At 38.0% G+C, this 24107-nt stretch overlaps 1 protein-coding gene across 1 annotated transcript in view; it reads right to left on the bottom strand.

Annotated features, from left to right (window-relative positions):
* Positions 1–2015: 2015 nt before the first annotated feature.
* MGAT4D (MGAT4 family member D) overlaps positions 2016–24107 on the bottom strand; it is a 29559-nt gene continuing 7467 nt past the window's right edge. Inside the window, exons 3-11 of the mRNA XM_036311870.1 lie at positions 23783–23920; positions 21986–22119; positions 17240–17286; positions 16177–16290; positions 13930–14005; positions 6633–6747; positions 4601–4731; positions 3835–3942; positions 2016–2171 (exon numbers count right to left, since the gene is read on the bottom strand). Coding sequence (XP_036167763.1) covers positions 2157–2171; positions 3835–3942; positions 4601–4731; positions 6633–6747; positions 13930–14005; positions 16177–16290; positions 17240–17286; positions 21986–22119; positions 23783–23920 — 878 coding nt within the window. The 3' untranslated portion in view covers positions 2016–2156. The remainder of the gene's footprint in view (positions 2172–3834; positions 3943–4600; positions 4732–6632; positions 6748–13929; positions 14006–16176; positions 16291–17239; positions 17287–21985; positions 22120–23782; positions 23921–24107) is intronic.

Consider the following 24107-nt stretch of genomic DNA (forward strand, 5'->3'; position numbering starts at 1 on the left):
ATGAGTACGGACTGGCAAAGAGGGGATGAGGAATCTGTGCCTAGACACGTGGATGGGGGCGACAGCGGAGATGGCAGATTTGGGGGAAGACGGGCGCTAAACTTGGGTGAACCGTGAGAATGAAATGAGAGTCTGTGTCAGGAGCACTGATCGCCCAAACCTGAGCAGCCGGACTTTATGGCTCAGGCAATGCACACACACCCAGGCTTCGCTAACCAAAGTGAGTGAGCAGCCTGATATAACCAGAGCAGGCACCTGTGCACAGAACAAAGCACCCTGTATCCTGGCACACTGGTGCAACTTCTCTCAAACGACTAGGGAAATACACACACACACACACACACACACACACACACACACACACCACAAAACAATAGAAACCTAGCCACTCAAATACACTAATATAGTTTGCAAACCAACAAGTTCTACCTATATGCCAAAACTTCCTAGGAAGCCTCCTTCATTCTTGCATTTTAATAAATAAATATGAGGATAAGTGTAGTGTGGGGGACAGGGGAGGGGGGAAAATTTACCCATACTGACCAATATTAACATCTATAATAATAAAAGCATAATATGCTAATTAGACCAGACAGCTGAACAACCTTCCAGACATCCTTCCTGACGAAGCTGTGGTGGTGGGGGCCGAGGCAGAGGCGGTTAGGGGAAATCAGGTAGGCAGGTGAGCAGTTAGGAGCGATCAGGCAGGCAGGCAGAGTGGTTAGAGGCAATCAGGCAGGCAAGTGAGTGGTTAGGGGCAGCCAGGCCGGCAGAGCGGTTAGGGGTGATCAGACAGGCGGACAGAGTGGTTAGGGGCGATCAGGCAGGCAGGCAGAGGCAGTTAGGGGCAATCAGGCAGGCAGGCAGGCGAGCAGTTAGGAGCCAGTGGTCCTGGATTGCGAGAGGGTGCAGGCTGGGCTGAGGGACAAACCCTCCCCCGACCCCCCTAGCCTCTGTGCATGAATTTCATGCACTGGGCCTCTAGTTTTCTATAAGCTCATTCAAATTCAACAGACAACCATGAATCACTAAATATTTGAGAAGGCATGTGACAGAGAAAGATAAAAATAAACAAGCAAACACTATTAAGACAATGAAAGGGCAAGCCATAGCTGAGACATGTGGTCAGACTATGCCAAAATAGGAATATTACAATTCAAAATTAAAAAGGCAAATAACCCAATTTTTTAAATGGGAAAATATCTGAATAACATTTCACAAATATATATTTCATTAAAATGTATATTTCATTATTATATTTACATATACACATGTGTATATTTATAACAAGCCCCATGAGATATTGTTCAACATCACTGATCATTAAAGAAATGCAAATTACAATCATAATGAGACAACAGGACCTGCTTTACCTAGAATTTTATACAAATAGAATCATACAATTGAAAGTCTTTTGCAACTGGCTTTTTTCACTTAGTATAATGTGTCAGAGATTCATCGATATTGTTATATCTATTGATACAAATAAGGCCTTAAACTCAGATCTATTGTCTCCAAATTCACTCTACATCTACATCTACAGTACATGATAAACAAAAGGGGGGAAAGGAAATACTGATTGATTCTTCTAAAATAGAATATTATGGAGTATATCAGAAAATTATATGCACAGCCAGGTCACATGTGGTTTGATTCCTGGTCAGGGCCCATGCCCAAGTTGCAGGCTTGATTTCCAGTGGGGGGAGGGGAGCATGCAGGAGGCAATCGATGGATGATTCTCTCTCATCATTGATGTTTCTCTCTCTCTCTCTCTCTCTCTCTCTCTCTCTCTCTCCCTCCCTCCCTCCCTCCCTCCCTCTCCCTCTCCCTCTCCCTCTCCCTCTCCTTCTCCCTCTCCCTCTCCCTCTCCTTTCCTCTCTGAAATAAATTTAAAAATATTTTTTAAAAAGTTATATGTACAAAACTTTAATACACAAAGGATATAAAATAAGATTAACATCTGATAATATTCTATATGTTTATACAGTATATCATTTTTATACTTACCAGTTTATAACTGAAGGTTTAACTTTTTAAAAATATGACATAGTCGCTTATCCACTATGAAGTAGGTTGGGAAATAGTCTAATCCTTGTTATGCCATTTTTTTCCGAAGAATTCTGATCATTATAAAAGGTGTTAGAATTATGTAACTCCTAATAGTAGATATCCTGTTAGAAATTAAAAAATAATTTAAATATAATCACTTTGATATAGCATTAAGCTGTTATATATTCCTATTTATTTTAGGTGGTATGAAATATATAAAAAAAAACACTAAGATTATAATATCAAAAAGTTAGTGATTAGAGGTACATTCTACTGAATCTGTTGTGAATTTACAAAGGTAAGATTAAAATATCTTACTCGGCAAGAAAAATCCTATACAATAAAGAGCTAATATGTTAATTAGACCGAACAGCAGAACAAGCATCCAGACAACCTTCCAGACGAAGCCGGGGCTGCGAGAGCCAGCCCAGACAGGTGGGGCTGCGAGGGCTGAGCCCCTTGCACAAATATCATGCATTGAACCTTTAATATATATATATAATCCCATTATAATAGCACCAACAAATAGAATGGTGTAGACTAATTTCTTTCTGCATCATCTATGGCTATGTTTCATATATTTTGATGGTATTACTTTTTACATAAAGATTCTTAACAGTTAAATTTTCATTATTCCAGGCACTTGTTGTCTTGTTTAACCAACACTTTTTATCTTGAATTCCACCTTGCCTGATAGCTAATAACTAACATTTACTGAGTTTACACTATGTTCCAGGCACCGTCCCAAGCACCATATAATAAATACACAATGAAAGAGAAGATGGAAAGAAGGTCATAAATAATGGATGAAATGATGGGAGGATACAGATGTGCCTTTCTCTCAATTCAACTAAGGATTAAAGCAATCATTCGTTTTGTTGTGTACAGACGTGTCAAAAGTATTTCAAAGACAGAAGAAATCTGAAGGATCACCTCATTTAAACTCCTTGTTTATTGGTGAGGAGAGCTCAGAAGAGCGGTAGTCTTGCCCTAAATACTATATATATATATACCATAACTTAAAACGCAGTGTTTTGACTCTAAAGTCTTTGCTTCTTGTACCTCACCAAGATGCTGAAGTCAATTTAAATTGTTTCCAAAAATGAAGGAAAATTTAAAAATGACTAAAAACCAAACTGCTGAATTTTTGCTCATCTGGTAAATAGTGGCCTAAAATAAGAATGAAAATACATTTGAATTCAATAGCAGAAGCATTTTATTTTGAAATATTCTTATATAATTTTTAATGTTATTTCATTAAAAATAATTAACTTTATTATGATTTTCAAAACACTTTTTTTAGTCTTACTCTTTGAATTGCACAGCTGCAAACAGTGAGGCAAAGAAGTTTACATAGGCTGAATTTTCCAACCATGATAGATAATTTGGGTCTTGAAAAGATGATTGGTGCCCTAGCAGGTTTGGCTGAGTGGGTAGAGCGTCAGCCTGCAGACCAAAGGGTCCCAGGTTCGATTCCGGTCAAGGGCACATGCCCAGGTTGCGGCTGGATCCCCAATGGGGAACATGCAGGAGGCAGCCAATCAATGATTCTCTCTCATCATGGATGTTTCCCTCTCTCCCTCTTCCATCCTCTCTGAAATTAAAAAATATTTTTTTAAAAAAAGATGATTGGTCTTCATAATATATAGTCTGGCATAAGATGAATTGTATCTAAACAACCATATTTTACAGTCTCTCTCATGTTCTGATCACTTCTTTTCTAAATAATAGTTTATAAGTTCATGAAACATTATTTCTTTTTCAATTACCATTTCAAAATCTTACTTTTAAATATTGTTCAGTTCCAGGATATGATGACTGTATGCCCACATGCTGGAAAAGGGAAGGTTTATATCGAATACGAATTTGCTTATTTCGTTCTACACATTTCTCCTGGGGAAAAACAGAAACAATAATCTTTGCTTAAAACTCACATACTCTTTTTTAAAATATGTTTTTATTGATTTCAGAGAGTAAGGGAGGGGAGAGAGAGAAACATCAATGATGAGAGAGAATCATTGATCAGCTGCCTCCCGCACGCCCTCTACTGGGGATCAAGCCTGCAACCTGGGCATGTGTCCTTGACCAGAATCAAACCCAGGACCCTTAAGTCCACAGGCCAATGCTCTTTCCACTGATCCAAACTGACTAGGGCTCTTTTTCCATCTTTTACTTTTAAGCTATCTATAGCATATCTAAATTGAGTACAGATAGCAATTAATTGCATAGTGTTTTTTTTAATCTATTCTGATAAACTCTTAGTTGGTACATCTTGGCTGTTTATGTTTGGAGTAAATACTGACATGTTTGGATTTAGGCCTACCATTTTATTGCCTTTTTTCTGTTTCTTCACTTATTTTGTCCCATTGTTTGCACTTCTCACTGCTCTTTGACCTCTCAGTAGAAGTGTCAATATAAATTTAGAATATTGGAAGTTAAAAAACTGATGCACTCATCAGCTTTGGTTTGGTAAACAAATTTTAGGTAATTATATTAGACAGATAGTATTCTTCTAAAATATTTGGTATTTACAAAGTAAAAACATACTCACAGGAGTTTCTCCTGGGGTACACATCTTCACCTGAAAAATGTCCGCCAACAGCCAGTCTATGGGTTTATCTTTGTAGAACATTAAAAAAAACTGTATGAAGTCAGTTAAGTCCTCAGATTTAAATAGCTTTCCTGTGGAGGACAAGGAACCAAAGCAAGTGATTTACTGATGGAAATAGTTGATTTAATATCTCTGTTTTCCTTATCTTTGTTAGCATATTGTAAAATCCTATGTAGCAAGCTCATATTTTTGGTAAATATTGGCTAAAGAACTGTTATGACTTTAAAAAGCCTTTGTAAAGTTAATCTTAAAGAAGACTTCAGCATCACAGCCAGCAAGCTCCTTTTTCAATATTCTCTTGTGGTAGTCAGAAAGTGCATATTCTCTATCCTTCTCATATCTGACTTTGCTGAGAAAGATAAAAGAAAATTTTAAATTCTCAGAATAATATGTCAACAAAGTTATTTTCTCTGCAAGCTTCTCATCAGGTATTACTGTTACCTAATTTCCTTCTTATTTTAACCAAAGCTGAGCAAAAACCTTCAGGGCCTTAAGACTGGATTCCATACCACTTTATAGAAACTTTGGGGAAGAAAGTGGTCAAGTAAGTTTATGAAGAACAGATGGATTTTACTAACAACCCGAGAAATGCTTTATACTCTGCTCAACATCAAAAAAAATTGTTTGCTGGGTAAAATCAAATGTTACCAACCATATGGGGAAGCAGGCGCTCACATGCACTGCTGATGGGCATATACACTGTTCAGCCCATGTGCGAGGCAACCTGGCAGTATGTAGAGACCCAGCTAATTTGCCCTCAGTGATCCTGCCCCAGGGAACATACATAGCACTTCATTTCTTTGTGGTGGCAGAGTTGCAGGCCATCAAGGTCCACCACTCCGGGAGTGGATGAGCCAAATGGATTGTTAGGTAGCACTTACGCAGCAGTAAGAAGCAATGAACTAACCAGCGGTTCTCAACCTGTGGGTCACGACCCCTGAAAATACATCCTGCATATCAGATATTTACATTATGATTCATAACAGTAGCAAAACTACAGTTATGAAGTAGCAACAAAAATAATTTTATGGTTGGGGGTCACCATAACATGAGGAACTGTATTAAAGGGTCGCGGCATTAGGAAGGTTGAGAACCACTGAAACACAAAGCAACATGCTGACAGTTTTAACATCTAGTTTTGAGGACAAAAATGTAAGGAACAGGGAGAGGTTTATCACTTCACCATCTATGTCAATTTTAAACAGGTACAAACATGATCAGCACCAAGTATTTTACATGGATACATGTATGCTTATGATATTTTGCACATATTAGAGTGAAAATCTATTGGAGGGGTGGGAGGAAGTGGGAGTAGGAATTGGGCATAGAACAAAAGAATAAAATAAGAGAGAGCCCCTGCCTGAGCAATGAAAACACGCACTACAAGGAGAGCATGGTACTTCAACCTGCTGCCATCAGAGCAATTTGAAAAAAGAATGGAGGGGAGGAAAGAAAAGGAAAGTCCACAGAAAATTGTGAAAGTGAAAAATCTCATCATGAGCACAATTTTAGGAACTTTCCTTGGTGGATATAACTCATATACTATTATATTTTTTATAGTATGTCAGTTTTGGAAATGGGAATTACAGGAACTTCACAGTACAATGCTTTTTGCATGTATTTTTCTATGTAAAATCGAGAGAAGTTCATCTTAGTCACTGAGCTAACCTGGGTGCCAGACTCACAGCAAGCATTTAACAAGGGGTGCTATCTTAACATTTTTGTAATGCATATGCATATATGTCAATCAGCTTATTCACATTGTCCATCCAGAAAAAAAATTTGGTTTAAAAATACATTTTCTGAAATTCAGATCCTTGAATCTGATTTTACTAGTAAAGTAATTGTATTTTTGTAGAAATCAAGTCGTCATTCTTTTTCATTTAGTAACAAACTTTTTGATAAGTTCTTAAGAACTATTAAGGTTATCATGCCAAAAATCTGGACCCCACAAAATTGACCCATTGCTTACCTATAAATCCAAGAACTGAAAACTCAATATAAAACCAATTATTTGAAGTGATACTATGTACGAAATCTATGATTTTTGTAAAGTACATCTTTTTAGCTATGATGTCATCTTCTAGCTGGAAAAAAAAAAAACACCCAAAAGGCATTAGTACCTTTGGTGCTTCCATTGAATAATTTATATTAGCTTGAAAACTGAAAATACTTTCAATAGACCACACTGAAAATGTTTTTATGAGGTAATAATTTTATTTATAGTTCAGTTCACTGAGGATATTTACTAGTACTGTTAGTCAATTTTCATTTTCTGATTCTAAGACCGGGGATTATCTCTTTCTTTCCTGAGTGCTAACATGTAACATTCATTCACTCTAAATTTTCTTTGGAAGGGTCACAGTAAACCCCAGGCTCTTTTAAAAATTAATACACATTATGCATAATCTCCAGACTCAAAGGGCCTCCTAAATGACTTAGTAGAAGAATGTGGAAGCCCTTGGGCACATTACCAGAGCACAAAATAGAGTTGTGTTGTTTCTAAGGGTACACTGGCTGGATGTCATGTTTCAATTTCCTTATTACTAACTAGAAATCAAAAGGGATTTTTTATTTTCTTCCAATAAAAGAGAAGACCTTTCTTCAGGCATTTTTTCTAACTCTATTCTTTAATGACATTCTTCAAACTCTTCTCACAGCTGCACAGTGTCTCATGCAGTGAGGATACACTTACTGGAGGGAAACATAACATTACTATTTAACAATATGCAGGAACTCAGGGAGTACAAACTATAGGTAATTGATTTATTTCATAAATACAGCATAGGCACTATATAACTATCCTATATAATAAAAGCCCAATATGTTGATTAATGGCTGTTCTATAGGAGTATTCTCCTCATATAAAAAGTCTCTTCCCCTCTTCCACTTCATTCTCTCTTTTCGCTCTTTTTTTTTCTTTTCCTTTCTTTTCTCGCTTTTACTTTCCCCCCTCCTTTTTCCCAATTTCATTTTTGCACTCCTTTTTTTGGTCCCTAATTTTCTTTTCTTTTTTCTCTTTTCTCTTTTTCTCTTCCTTCTTCCTTATCCCCTAATTCTCTTAATTCAGGTGGTCACCTTTATTTGGGGTTATTAATATCGTGAATATATTTGTGTATAGTGCCTGGTACGTGGTGCCTTGTTGTGTTGTATTTTGTGCCTTTAAATCAACACAGCAGATCCAAGCAACAGCAACCTCCTGAGCACCACACCCTCTGCTGAGGAACAGCAGCTGTACATGAAACCTCACCCCACCAGCCAGAAGAGCCACCACAGCTGTGAACAGCACCCACCAGAGGAGTTGCTGCCAACTGAAGAGCAGCTGCTACCGCAACCGCCCGAAGAGGAACCGCAGACCAAGGAGTCACTGCCACCAAGGGAGCAGCCACTGAACGACTCAACGTCTAGATATGTCAGTGAGATCAAACATGGGTAGACAAAGAAACCCCCAAAGGAAAGAGAAGGAGGACTCTCCAGAAAAGCAGCTAAGTAATACAGAGGCATGCAACATGACAGAAAAAGAATTCAGAATAAGGGTCCTAGAGTGCATAAACCGGATGGAGGAAAAAATCGACAACCTCAGCAAGAAGCAAGAAGAAACAGATGAAAAAATCGATAACATATGGAAGAAGCTAGAAGAAACAGATGAAAAAATCGATAACATATGGAAGAAGCTAGAAGAAACAGATGAAAAAATCAACAACTTAAGTAAGACCCAAGAAGATATGAAGAGTGATATAGCTGCAATGAAAAACTCCATTGAAAGTATCAACAGTAGATTAGGAGAAGCGGAGGACCGAATTAGTGATTTAGAAGACAAGGAAGCAAAACACACCCAAAATGTACTGCAATTGGAGAAAAAAATGAAAAGACAGGAGGAGAGCCTAAGGGAGCTTTGGGACAACATGAAACGAAACAACATACGAATAATAGGGGTACCAGAACAACAGAAGGATGAACAAGGATTAGAAAACCTATTAGAAGAAATAATATCAGAAAACTTCCCTGAGGTGGGGAAGAAAAAAGTCACACAAGCCCAGAGAGTCCCAAACAAGGTGAACCCAAAAAGACCCACACCAAGACACATCATAATTACCATGGCAAATGTTCAGGACAAAGAGAGAATCTTACAGGCTGCAAGAGAGAGACGGAAAGTTACATACAAGGGATCTCCCATTAGATTGTCAAATGATTTCTCAACAGAAACACATCAGGCCAGAAAAGAATGGACAGAAATTTACAAAGTGATGCAAAGCAAAGGACTGAATCCAAGAATACTCTATCCAGCAAGGCTATCATTCAAACTTGAAGGGGAAATAAGAAGCTTCACAGACAAAAAAAGGCTAAGGGAGTTTATCACCACCAAGCCAGCAATGCAAGGAATGCTAAAGGGACTGGTATAAAAATAAGAAATAAAAAGCTCAGAAAGAAAACAGCCACACAAAAACAGAAATGCCTACAAACAAGTACCTTTCAATAATAACTTTAAACGTAAACGGACTAAATGCTCCAAACAAAAGACATCGAGTGGCTGAATGGATAAAAAAACATGACCCATACATCTGCTGTCTACAAGAAACCCACCTCATTAGAAGGGACTCACACAGACTGAAAGTGAAAGGATGGAAAAATATCTTTCAGGCAAATGGAAAGGAAAAGAAAGCTGGGGTAGCAATACTTATATCGGACAAAATAGACCTCAAAGTGAAGGCCATAACAAGAGATAAGGAAGGCCACTTCATAATACTAAAGGGATCAATACAACAAGAAGATATAATCCTGGTAAACATATATGCACCCAATGCAGGAGCACCCAAATTCATAAAAAAAACTCCTGGAAGATATCAAAGGAGACATCGACAACAATACAATCATAGTTGGGGACTTTAATACACCACTGACAGCACTGGATAAGTCCTCTAGACAAATAATCAGCAAAGATACAGCAATCCTAAATGACTCACTAGATCAGATGGACTTAATAGACATCTTCAGAACACTTCACCCGAAAGCCAGGGAATATACATTCTACTCAAATGCTCATAGGACATATTCAAAAATAGACCATATATTGGGTCACAAGCAAAGTATCCCCAAATTCAAGAAAATTGAAATCATAAAAAGCGTCTTCGCAGACCACGATGGCATAATATTAGAAATAAACTACAATAAAAACAACCCAAAATACTCAAACACCTGGAAGCTGAATAGCATGCTATTAAATATTGATTGGGTTACCAATGAAATCAAAGAAGAAATTCGAAACATCCTGGAAACTAATGACAATGAAAACACAACAATCCAAAACCTATGGGACACAATGAAAGCAGTCCTGAGAGGGAAGTTTATAGCTCTACAGGCCTATCTCAAAAAACAAGAAAAAATGGTAGTAAATCATCTAACTCTACAACTCAAGGAATTAGAAAGAGAGCAACAAGAAAACCCCAGAGTGAGCAGAAGGAAGGAGATAATAAAGATTAGAGCAGAAATAAATGACATAGAGACCAAAAAAACAATACAGAAAATCAATGAAACCAAGAGCTGGTTCTTTGAAAGGATAAACAAGATTGACAAACCTCTAGCCAGACTCACCAAGAAGCAAAGAGAGAGGACCCAAATAAACAAAATCAGAAACGATAGAGGCGAAATAACAACAGACCCCACAGAAATACAAATGATTGTTAAAAAATACTATCGACAGCTCTACTCCAACAAACTAGACAACCTGGAGGAAATGGACAAATTCCTAGAAAAATACAACATTCCAAAACTCAATCAGGAAGAATCTAAAAATCTCAACAGGCCAATAACTATGGAAGAAATTGAAGCAGTCATCAAAAAGCTTCCAGCAAACAAAAGCCCAGGACCAGACGGCTTCACAGGGGAGTTTTACCAAACATTCAAGGAAGAACTAAAACCTATCCTCCTCAGACTACTACAAAAAATTCAAGAGGAAGGAACACTTCCAAGCTCATTCTATGAAGCCAGCATCACCCTAATACCAAAACCAGGTAAAGACAACACAATGAAAGAGAATTACAGGCCAATATCCCTCATGAACATAGATGCCAAAATCCTCAACAAAATCTTAGCAAATCGGATCCAGCAGTACATCAGAAAGATCATACACCATGACCAAGTAGGATTTATCCCAGGGATGCAAGGATGGTACAATATCCGCAAATCAATAAACGTGATACATCACATAAACAAATTGAAAGAAAAAAACCACATGGTCATATCAATTGATGCAGAAAAAGCATTTGACAAAATTCAACACCCATTTTTGATAAAAGCTCTCAGCAAGGTGGGAGTAGAAGGATCATACCTCAACATAATAAAAGCCATATATGACAGGCCCACAGCCAACATCATACTCAATGGACAAAAACTAACACCATTTCCCCTAAGAACAGGAACAAGACAGGGATGCCCCCTCTCACCACTCCTGTTCAACATAGTACTGGAAGTGTTAGCCATTGCAATTCGGCAAGAAGAAGAAATAAAAGGCATCCAAATTGGAAAAGAGGAAGTAAAACTGTCCTTATTTGCAGACGACATGATATTATACATACAAAACCCTAGAGACTCCATCAAAAAGCTACTGGACTTAATACATGAATTTGGCAATGTAGCAGGATACAAAATTAACCCCAAGAAATCCGAGGCATTTCTATACACCAATAGTGAACTTTCAGAAAGAGAGATTATAAAAACAATCCCGTTTACCATCGCACCAAAAAAATTAAGCTACCTAGGAATAAACTTAACTAAAGAGGTAAAAGACCTCTACTCAGAAAACTACAGGACGTTGAAAAATGATATAGAGGAAGACATAAACACATGGAAGAACATACCGTGTTCATGGATTGGTAGAATCAACATCATTAAAATGTCCATACTACCCAAAGCAATCTATAAATTCAACGCACTTCCCATTAAAATACCAATGGCATACTTCAGAGATCTAGAACGAACTCTCCAAAAATTCATCTGGAATAAAAAAAGACCTCGAATAGCTGCAGCAATCCTGAAAAAGACCAAAGTAGGTGGGATCTCAATACCAGATATCAAGATGTATTACAAAGCCACTGTTCTCAAAACTGCCTGGTACTGGCACAAGAATAGGCATATAGATCAATGGAATAGAATAGAGAGCCCAGAAATCGGCCAAAACCAATATGCTCAATTAATATTTGACAAAGGAGGCAAGAACATACAATGGAGCCAAGATAGTCTCTTCAATAAATGTTGCTGGGAAAATTGGACAGATATATGCAAGAAAATGAAACTAGACCACCAACTTACACCATACACAAAAATAAACTCAAAATGGATAAAGGACTTAAATGTACGACAGGAAACTATAAAAATTCTAGAAGAATCCAAAGGCAACAAAATCTCAGACATATGCCGAAGCAATTTCTTCACTGATACAGCTCCTAGGGCACTTGAAACGAAAGAGAAAATGAACAAATGGGACTACATCAAAATAAAAAGCTTCTGCACAGCAAAAGAAACCATGAACAAAACAACGAGAAAACCCACTGTGTGGGAAAACATATTTGCCAATGTCATATCTGATAAGGGCCTAATCTCCAAAATTTATAGGGAACTCATACAACTTAACAAAAGGAAGATAAACAATCCAATCAAAAAATGGGCAAAGGACCTAAATAGACACCTTTCAAAAGAGGACATTCAGAAAGCCAAGAGACATATGAAAACATGCTCAAAGTCACTAATCATCCGAGAGATGCAAATCAAAACAACAATGAGGTACCATCTCACACCTGTCAGACTGGCTATCATCAACAAATCAACAAACGACAAGTGCTGGAGAGGATGTGGAGAAAAAGGAACACTTGTGCACTGCTGGTGGGAATGCAGACTGGTGCAGCCACTATGGAAGACAGTATGGAGTTTCCTGAAAAAACTACAAATGGAACTCCCATTTGACCCTGTGATCCCACTTCTAGGAATATATCCCAAGAAACCAGAAACACCAATCAGAAAGGATATATGCACCCCTATGTTCATAGCAGCACAATTCACCATAGCTAAGATCTGGAAACAGCCTAAGTGCCCATCAGTAGATGAATGGATTAGAAAACTGTGGTACATCTACACGATGGAATACTATGCTGCTCTAAAAAGGAAGGAACTCTTACCATTTGCAACGTCATGGATGGAACTGGAGAGCATTATGCTAAGTGAAATAAGCCAGTCAATGAAGGAAAAATACCACATGATCTCACTCATTCATGGATAATAGAGACCATTATAAACTTTTGAACAATAATAGATACAGAGGCAGAGCTGCCTCAAACAGATTGTCAAACTGCAGCAGGAAGGCCGGGGAGGGTTGCGGGGCAGGAGGTAGGGGGGTAAGAGATCAACTAAAGGACTTGTATGCATGCATAGAAGCATAACCAGTGGACATAAGACATTGGGGGATAGGGGAGGCTAGGGGACTGTCTAGGGCGGGGGGATAAAATGGACACATATGTAATACCCTTTGTAATACTTTAAGCAATAAAAAAAAATAAAAATAAAAAAAAATAAAAGCCCAATATGTTAAGTGTCCGACCGTTCAACCGTTCGACCAGTCACTATGACATACACTGACCACCAGGGGGCAGATGCTCCAACCAGTAGGTTAGCTTGCTGCTGGGGTCCAACCAATCAGGACTGGGTGAGATGGGCTGGACACACCCTTGAGCCCTCCGTGGTCCCTTCCCGGCCCCAGTCATGCACCAGTGGTGTCCCTTGGCCTGGCCTGAGCCCTCTCACAATCCAGGACCCCTCGGGGGGTATTGGAGAGCCGGTTTTGGCTGATCCCCACAGGCCAGGCCGAGGGACCCCACCAGTGCACGAATCCGTGCACTGGGCCTCTAGTATTACCCATAAAATCTGAATCTATGTAGGGTAGCAGGGATAAGCATATATAATGTCCAATATATAATAAGTACTCAAATTATGTTTATTTAATCCAATAAACTTGTAGGCAGACAAATGTAGGCAGTACAATGTCTTTTTTTTTCTAAATCGTTTTCATTTTGCTTCAGGTAACTATATTTTCTTCTGTTAATAGTGACCCCAGAAAGAAGGCTAATATAGAATCAATTTTAAGCTTCCTTATGGTATTTTAATATAGTAAGTATTTTCTATTTTCTGAGTATAAAGGAAGGTAGAGGAATACAATGAAGAAGGAAGGAATCAAAAGAGAGAGGGAGAACTTCCACTTTATATTTATACCAAGGTCATACCTGTAGATAATACATGGCCTTGGGTTGGGCATACAGCATCAAAAAACAAAAATCCAAAACTTGTTTGATTCGCCAACTAAAGATAAGTAATAAAATCTGTTAATATTTATCATTATTTAATTTTTGCTTATAGATACACTTTAGAAATTAAAAACATAAACTTCTCTTTGCTAATATAGAGCACTATCTGTATGGAATAAAATTGAAGATGTTATGCTAAAAAGTTATACTCAAAAGTTTCCCATTTTTATTCAGTGGGTAGTGTCTACCATTGCTAAACTAGGATAAGCATAATCTATTTATTTTACATTTAGGTTTGTTCAATTTTGACCTATTATAATAAAGTTAATATTCTTTCTTCGGTCTTGCTCAAATGAAAGTATAAAGAAACTTTATTCTAATGTAATACTAAGCTTGGATACTAAGCCAGATCTCAAAGGTACAAAGAGCAATACACAATGCAGTTCTTGCCCTTCTAGGTCCCATAATCTAGCAAGAAATATAGAAAAAGAATACAATTAGAACAATTATATAAGAGCTATATAGGGATGCTGACCATGATGATTTACAATAAGATGGGGAGGGTCAAGCAGAAGGTTGCAGGGCGCTCAGGGTAGAGGACAGTATTGCAAAGCTACGGGATGTGTGAAACAGCAGCCCCTTAGATTGAGGGCACAGAGAACTGATGGAGAGAAGCTAATGATGGGAAGGTTGGCAGAGGTCAAATCATGAAGGATCTTTCATGACATGCAGGAAACTTTGTACTTGATCTCATATGAAAAGATTCTTCTGCCTACAGTGCGGAAAATGAACTGGAGGAAAGGCTAGGCTAGACTGGGGTTAGGGAAAGCAAATAGATCTGTAATGGCCTGAACTAAGTCCAAGACAGAGAAATGGGGATGAGAGGAATGATGTGGAAAGAAATTAAAGAAGAGAAATGATGATAGAGACATAAAGGGCAGAAGGAAAAACAAGGATTTAGAGTGACTCCCAGCATTATGACTCTAAAAACTGGGCATACTGTGGGCCATTAATTAAAAAGCAAAACAACAACCTAAGTGCCCATCAGCAGATGAGTGGATTAAAAAACTGTGGTACATCTACACAATGGAATACTACGCTGCTGTAAAAAAGAAGGAACTCTTACCATTTGCAACAGCATGGATGGATCTGGAGAGCATTATGCTAAGTGAAATAAGCCAGTCAGAGAAAGATAAATATCACATGATCTCACTCATTTGTGGAATATAATGAACAACATAAACTGATTAACTAAAATAGGTCCAGAAACATGGAAGCACTGAACAGACCACCTAACCTCAGAGGGAAGGTGGGGAGAGGGATGGGGGGCGGGGGGTGAGAGATCAACCAAAGGACTGGTATGCATGCATATAAGCATACCCCATGGACACAGACAGTAGGGGGATGAGGGCATGTGCTGGGGGAGTAAGAACGACCCGGGAGAGGTCAATGGGGGGAAAAGGAGACATATGTAATACTTTAAACAATAAAGAATTGAAAAATAAAATAAAATTAGAAAAAAGCAAAACAAAAACCCTTAAAATATTTCTAGATTTTGACATGCCATTTATTATTTTAAAACAAAGCAGAGCTAATGAGTTTATTGGGATAAGACCTCTTTCTGAATTCTGACATGTCTTTTGCTCTACTAAGTTTTGAGGAACCAAATTATTATATTTCTTGTAATAGCTACCACATTTACAACCAAACAATAATATACCTTCATATATATATATATATATATAATTTTTCAAAATTCTTGCATAAATCCTATCATAAATTACAATGATCATTCTGAACAGGTAATGCAGATTTTATTATACACACTAGAAAGTTGAGGAAGCTAAGAAAATTACCAGCCTAGGATGATCTAGAATCCAGGTGTAATGATATATAACCCTAAGCCTTTTTCCCCTTCATTATGCTTTTGCTAATTACTGAATATAGAGTATCAGTGGTGTGCTGGTGGTGTTTAACAACTGTCTCTCTGTGTGGGACAGAGGGTCAGCCCTGATTTGTAGCTTTTGCCCATTTCTGTGGTGTAAATGCTCCTGATTTCATGTTACCAACTGATGTCACTGAATACAGAGTTGGGAAGTGAACCACATAGCTCTTGCAAGTCAATAGGAGCTGGCTGTGTTTGAAATAGGTTCTATTAGATGCTGATTCCAACATTTCATCAAATGAAGTTAGTTTTTTAAGGCTACAATTTTCTAAATTTCATACCTCTCTAGTTTTTGGGAGTCCTCAGCTGATTGCATGGCATGTAACGTGTCTGGATAAAAAAAGGCAGGTATTGAAATGACCTCTAAGGATCCAGACTTCACTTGCCTTTTGAATCTATCAATAGAAGTAAATGGAGGTTTGTAATTGAATATTTGATATATCAAAATAACAAATACTTACAAGGAATTTCCTTATACGTGGCCACATAATATTTTTATTTGAATGATTTCACAGGTTGATACATATCAATATCATAAAGCTAATACTCTTTAACCAAAGTATTTCTTTTATAAATTAGAGAGAGAGACACCAAAAAATTAAAATACACAAAATGCACGTTCCAGGATGTATTTATATTTCCAAAAATCTACATGCTCCCTTTTGGGCCTTTCTGCCGCCCAGGCAATTCTATTTGCCAGGCATTCCCTTCCTCCCTTTGTCTGCCTGAAGAATATCTACTACACCCTTAGACTTAGCTCAGTTGTTACCTTCTCAAGAAAGTGGTTCTTGATATTTTCGGGCAACATAAAATACTCTCTACTCTACATGTTTGCATATTGCCCTCCCCAACCACCGCAATAACAGTAGCCTCATGTGATTTGGTTTTTGCCAGTTTTATCGCCCACGGGAACATAGAGATTTGGAAGGCTGGTTCCATTCTACCACATCTTGCTTGGTAGTTTCATATTCGTTCATCAGTGTTTTCATCTCCTGGGCTGCATACAGCAGGAGACTGTAAGCAGGAGCGGTGAAAGTAGCTTCATACAGTAAAAAAACACAGGAATGTTTTAAAATTAAGCCAGTAGGCTTCTCACAGAGACAATAGGTTTCATGGAGGATAGATATTATTATAATAATAACATGAAAAACATGGAATTTAATAGGTAGATAACCTACACAATTGTGGAAATTGATAACCTATACTTCATCACACCTGAGATAGAAATATAGGACACAGATACATATTAAAATGAATATGATCACTAATAAAATGATTGGACAGAAAAAACAGGATAGAAAAATGAAAGAACAGCCAGTTAAAAATTTATCCAACAGTACTTACTTTTTTGTAATCATGTCAACAACAGATTTTGAATACTCTTCATTACTCTAAAAATGAGAAAAATATTTTAATGAAACTAAGCATGCCCCATACTTCTATTAACACGTTTGCTACATGTAAACCTAGTTTATGTGTGGAATGTCATTATTTCCTAATCATCTCTAGTGTTTTCACTTTCTATAAAAGAATTTAAAATATCCATATGACTAAAATATCTGACTTGAATATGAAAATATGTCATTCTCCTTTTGTCACAATATGAAATATCACTACATGTTATTTACACTTAAAAATTTGTGGCATACAAAAGCTATGCATCTAAGACAGTTTTGCCCTAAATGTCAGATGGCTTATTTCAAAGAATTGCTCTTTTTTGAAGATATCTTCATTTCATGAGTATTATATGACAGTAAGCTTACTTTGAAATTATTTCCCTTTTTTCCAGACAGTATTATTCAGCTTAACTCTCAAATTTTCTTCCATTGACAAACTTTGTGTACCTATTCTTTATTGAGTATTGTGCTTAGATTAGATGACAGACTCATTTGTAAATAGCTTTTGGTGGTTTATTCCCTCAGATGATTTTTTTTTTTTTTTTTTACATAACCAATGGCATTTACAAGATGTAGCCACAGGGCCTACAAGCATTCCTAATATAAAATTCTGAAAATATTTTGAATAATGACCATTCTATTGTCAAATCTGAATTCTCTAAAAGGCAATTCTGAATGTATATAGTTACGTTGTTTGTTAAAAATATATGTCATGATGCAAATAACTCTATTATAGTACTTAAGCTTCTTAAGACAGCCATAAATTGAATCTCTAGTTATTGTTACCCACTGAAACATATTCTACTTTAAACGTAGTGCTGAAGTTGTACTTTTTAAGCATTATATATTCTATTTTAAAATTTGTCCCCTATATTTTATTGGTCAATATATTTTAGGCAGATATACATTGTGTCAGCAGCAAATGAACAAAGCTTGTAATATGTAACACAAAAAAAGTGACAAAACACTTCAGAGATTAAGTATATGCTTCCAATATTAAATTAAATTTGGAGAGAAAGATTATTTAATATTTTATTTATATTTTCCCAATAGTTTTTTTGTTGCTTGTTTTGTTTAGAGTTTTTCTGCCTTCAAAGACACATTTATTATAGAAAATGCAAATAATAGAGAAAAGTATAAAGGACAACAACTCCCAACATCCAGAGATAACCATTATTATATTTTATACTTATATGTAAATATAAACTGATATTTATATATAGTTTTTGAATACCACTACTAATTTTTAAATGTAAACCATTATTTATATCATTCTAAGATTTGCTCATTCTTTTTTTCTTTATACATTTCATCAATCTGTATTATCTTCCTTCTTTCTGTCACAGTTTGCACAGATGGTATGTTAAACAGGATGCTTTACAACTGTTTTTACTCAACAATATGATTTAGACATGGTTTTTATGTCAGTGAATATGATATTCATTCTTTCAATGGTTACAGATCACTGCAGTGCAGACATGAATATTCAATCAGTTGCTTATTGACATTTTGATTGTTTTCAATATTTTGGTGTTTTTGCACTAATAATCCTTGAAATAATTACTTACTGAACACTTACTACAAATGCCACACAGCACTTGAAATACTTTAAATATTTTAGCTAATTTAATTGCCAAAACAATTATGTGTGACTAAGGTAATATTATCATCACTATTTTACAGATAAGAAAAATGAAGCACAGAGAAGTAACTAGTTCAAGTTCACCAGCCAGGAAGTGGAGAAGCTGGCATTTGAAGCTGGCAATCTAGATCGAGAGTCTGTGTTCTCAACTACAGTACTGTGTGTGTCATATTTTATCATTTTGAAATTCTTGCCTCGTTATCTCCTTAGGATAACTTCCCAGAATTGAGATTTCTGAGACAAAGAATATACACATTTTAAATCTGATACATGTTGCCAAATTCCCCTCCCAAAGGCCTTATCGTGTTAACATTTATATAGTACTTATATAGCACTACAAGATAGAAAACTTTGGGGCCATTAGAGAGATGAATCTGCTCTATTAATAATTAGGCAAATTACTGGAGAACCAAGATGGCGGCATAGGTTAACGCTGGAGTTTGCTGCCTTGAACAACTCCTTCAAAAGTGAAACTAAAAGACGGAACAGACATCACCCAGAACCACAGGAACGCTGGCTGAGTGGAAGTCCTACAACTAGGAGGAAAGAGAAACGCATACGGACACTCAGAGGAGGCGCAGTGCTGAAGTCAAATTCTGAGGTGCGGAGTGCGCAGAGCGGGCTGGCGGCGGAGGGCGCGGTTGGTGTTTTCAATCGGGAGGGAGTCGCAGACTCTGAACTCCAGATACGGGCGAGTCTTTAGGGACCCAGACTCAAACGGGAGAAGCGGGACTGTCTGGCTTCGGTCAGAGCGAGTGCAGCTTTCTCTCCGAGCTTTGCAGCGGGTACTGGGACTCAGAGAGGCAGAGCCCCGGGGGACAGGACTGAGAGCCGCCATAACTGCTCTCTCCGGCCCACCCTGTTGATCCTGTGCGACCCGCCCCGCCCAAGCCCTGCACAGAGGCATTTGCCGGATAGCCTCAGGCAAAGGCTAGATTAGCACCTCCCTAGAGGACAGAAGTTCTCTCACTGCAGACACAGCTGATTCCCACAGCCACTTGGCCTGGAGGTCAAACCCTCCCTGGTATTAGCTACAATCAAGGCTTAACTACAAGACTGCGCACAAAGACCACTAGGGGGTGCACCAAGGAAGCATAACAAAATGGGGAGACAAAGAAACAGGACAAAATTGTCAATGGAAGATATAGAGTTCAGAACCACACTTTTAAGGTCTCTCAAGAACTGTTTAGAAGCCGCCGATAAACTTAATGAGATCTACAAGAAAACTAATGAGACCCTCGATGTTATGATGGGGAACCAACTAGAAATTAAGCATACACGGACTGAAATAACGAATATTATACAGACTCCCGACAGCAGACCAGAGGAGCGCAAGAATCAAGTCAATGATTTGAAATGCGAGGAAGCAAAAAACACCCAACCGGAAAAGCAAAATGAAAAAAGAATCCAAAAATGCGAGGATAGTGTAAGGAGCCTCTGGGACAGCTTCAAGCGTACCAACATCCGAATTATAGGCGTGCCAGAAGATGAGAGAGAGCAAGATATTGAAAACCTATTTGAAGAAATAATGACAGAAAACTTCCCCCACCTGGTGAAAGAAATGGACTTACAGGTCCAAGAAGCGCGGAGAACCCCAAACAAAAGGAATCCAAAGAGGACCACACCAAGACACATCATCATTAAAATGCCAAGAGCAAAAGACAAAGAGAGAATCTTAAAAACAGCAAGAGAAAGAAACTCAGTTACCTACAAGGGAATACCCATACGACTGTCAGCTGATTTCTCAACAGAAACTTTGCAGGCCAGAAGGGAGTGGCAAGAAATATTCAAAGTGATGAATACCAAGAACCTACAACCAAGATTACTTTATCCAGCAAAGCTATCATTCAGAATTGAAGGTCAGATAAAGAGCTTCACAGATAAGGAAAAGCTAAAGGAGTTCATCACCACCAAACCAGGATTACATGAAATGCTGAAAGGTATCCTTTAAGAAGAGGAAGAGGAAGAAAAAGGTAAAGATACAAATTATGAACAACAAATATGCATCTATCAACAAGTGAATCTAAGAATCAAGTGAATAAATAATCTGATGAACAGAATGAACTGGTGATTATAGTAGAATCAGGGACATAGAAAGGGAATGGACTGACTATTCTTGGTGGGGAAAGGGATGTGGGAGATGCGGGAAGAGACTGGACAAAAATCGTGCACCTATGGATGAGGACAGTGGGTGGGGAGTGAGGGCGGAGGGTGGGGCGGGAACTGGGAGGAGGGGAGTTATGGGGGGGGGAAAAGAGGAACAAATGTAATAATCTGAACAATAAAGATTTAATTAAAAAAAATAATTAGGCAAATTACTTTCATAAACTCTGTACAATCAGGATAGTACTACCTCCTTTACAGAGATGTAAAGCAGGTTATAAATAATGTATATAAAAATTGTCTACAATCCTTCAGATATAGGAAGGAGTCCCCCAATTAGTCGTAGTTATTATTTAACATAAATTATCTCTTGATTCCTATACCAACCTCTTACTGGGCAGGTTTTATTACTATAGCATCACTTTTAATGTTCTGTTTGTAAATACAATTCTGTACCATATAGTATGTAAGGCCCCTAGTTACATTTTTTTAGTATTTTTATTGATTTCAGAGAGGAAGGGAGAGGGGGGAGGGAAAGAGAGATGAAACATCAACAGAGAGAATCATTGATTGGCTATCTCCTGCACACCCCACACTGGGTATCGAGCCCACATCCTAGGCATGTGCCCTGACTGGGAATCAAACCATGACCTCCTGGTTCATAGGTTGATGCTCAAGCACTGAGCCAAGCCGGCCAGGCCTAGTTACATATTTAATAATATAATCTTATTTCTCCACATGGAAATGTGATATTTAAATAAACTTTTTAGATTGACATATTTCTTTCTTGGTAATGTCAAAAAAAGTATCAAATACATTGTCTGCTACCTAAAAAAGGCATCTGTGAATTGCTTTTTGAAATTTGAGGGGATATTTTGAAATGATACAGTGATTAGCATGGAGACTGTGGGCTGGGGGCAAGGAGAGCTGGTTGGCCTTCATACGTACATCTGCAATAGAGACGATCACTACCGAGTCCTTCTCCTCCGAAAGCGTCATCCTGGAAACAAGCGAGGTCAGCGTTTGCTTCAGGTAACTATAATTTCGTCTCTTAACAGTGGAAATGCCCAGTGCAAAAGACACTGCAGACACCCAAGGATGGCATCACCATTTCAAACCACAGAGAAAAATATAATTTAGCATTAATATCTATGCTTACTTGTACATTTGGGTTAATTGTGTGGTCATAAAAATAGTGCTTGAAATTGTATTACAGAAGTAATCCCAACCAAAAGCTGTTAGTTTTTATATTATACTAGAGGCCTGGTGCACAAATTCGTGCACCAGTGAGGTCCCTCGACCTGGCCTGTGGGATCAGGCTGAAACCGGCTCTCTGACATCCCCCACAAGGGTCCCGGATTGTGAGGGGGTGCAGGCCAGGCCAAGGGACCCTACCGGTGCATGATCAGAGCCCGGGAGGGACGCAGGAGGTTAGCCAGCCGGGGAGGGGCCGCGGGAGGGCTCAGGGCATGTATGGCCCATCTCGCTCAGTCCCAATTGGCTGGACCCCAGCAGCAAGCTAACCTACTGGTCGGAGCGTCTGCCCCCTGGTGGTCAGTGCATGTCATAGCGAGCAGTTGAGTGGCCTTAGCATATCATTAGCATATTACACTTTGGTTGAACAGACAACTGGATGACTGGACACTTAGCATATTAGGCTTTTATTATATAGGATTTCATTTTCTGCTTAACATGTTAAGCGCCCAGCCTGTTTTGTCTTCTGAATGGAAAGTATAGTGTCAGTCACGGGTGACTGACTGGGCGCTTAATGTGTTAAGGAAATTCCAATTTGTAGTGGATGGTTAGGAAATGCATTAAATAGACGACAAGACAATTTCAGTATAGTGGAAAAGAAAACTATTCACTCTCCATTTATTATAGTGTCATCTAACTGGGTACGAAAGGCATTGGCTGGTTCTCTACTCTTCTTCCTAAGGAGACATTAGAACTCCAAATAGGAAAAATACTATGAAATAATGTCATCTTTGAAAACAGTGCATGAAGTAATTTCCAAGTGACTTGACGGGATAAATCCATGTCTCTAAGTGACTTTTATTGTCCAATAATGGCCGAAGCACTGTCAGAACACACCCATGCCATCCTAAATAGATACCAAGATTCTATGCTCAAAGCAGCAGACAGCATGTAAGCAATGAACATGCCTATGGTCCAGCAAAACCATTCTTAAAATAGGCAGGGTCAGCCTGGGGGCTGTGGTTTGCTGACCCCTGGCACAGAGGGACACACTCATTGGAATGAATGAGGTTTGTGAGAAAGGCAAGTTTCTGAGGGTTGGTCTAACGTCCCTTTTCTCCTCTTCTGTATCTGGTGAGCTTGAACTCAATCTTCAAGGTTTAGCTCACAGGTCACTGCTATAAAGCCTTTCAGACCTCGGTCCCCATAAAGATGGAGAATGTGGAGATAATCAGATGAAAATAGATTTATCAAAAACAAGGAAGAAAAAGAGTTACCAAGTACTGAGCAGATACTTAACATCTTACTTGAGTTATATTCAAAGCATCTGTATCAAAGCTGAATTTAAATTCAAGTCTCCAAATACTTATTAACCTATTTTTTTCTGCCAGACGATATACTGATTTCTGGTTATTCAAATTAATGCCAGATAGGCTGGTGATCTAAGTATCAAATTGAGCATCATTTTAATGGATTACATTTTAAAACTTAAAGGCATGTACACAAAGATCAGAATATCTGTATTTGATTTTCCTGTTCTAATTTTCTTACCGCCTTCTTTCTTTTTGCTGATGATTACATCAGGATAAACTCTGCCTACTTTCCTCAGATGAGGGAGAAAGAACTTTAAGACTTCAAATGTGTTAGACACTGTTTCATTCTTATCCAATGTAGTCACTTCCTTCTTACCTGAAAGAGGGAAAAATAGGGCTTCTGAGTTCATGGTTTCCTTAGATATCATTTACCTTACAGTTGCAGAACCTATAGATGATGTTAAGTGAGGGCTTCCTGTATTTAAGTTAAATCTATCACTATGAGCTACAACGACCACAAGCTCATAGAACTGTCAGTTTCAAAGAAGGAAGTATAACTGAAA

The sequence above is a fragment of the Myotis myotis genome, unplaced genomic scaffold, assembly GCF_014108235.1.
Source record: "Myotis myotis isolate mMyoMyo1 unplaced genomic scaffold, mMyoMyo1.p scaffold_m19_p_6, whole genome shotgun sequence".
Classification (NCBI taxonomy): domain Eukaryota; kingdom Metazoa; phylum Chordata; class Mammalia; order Chiroptera; family Vespertilionidae; genus Myotis; species Myotis myotis.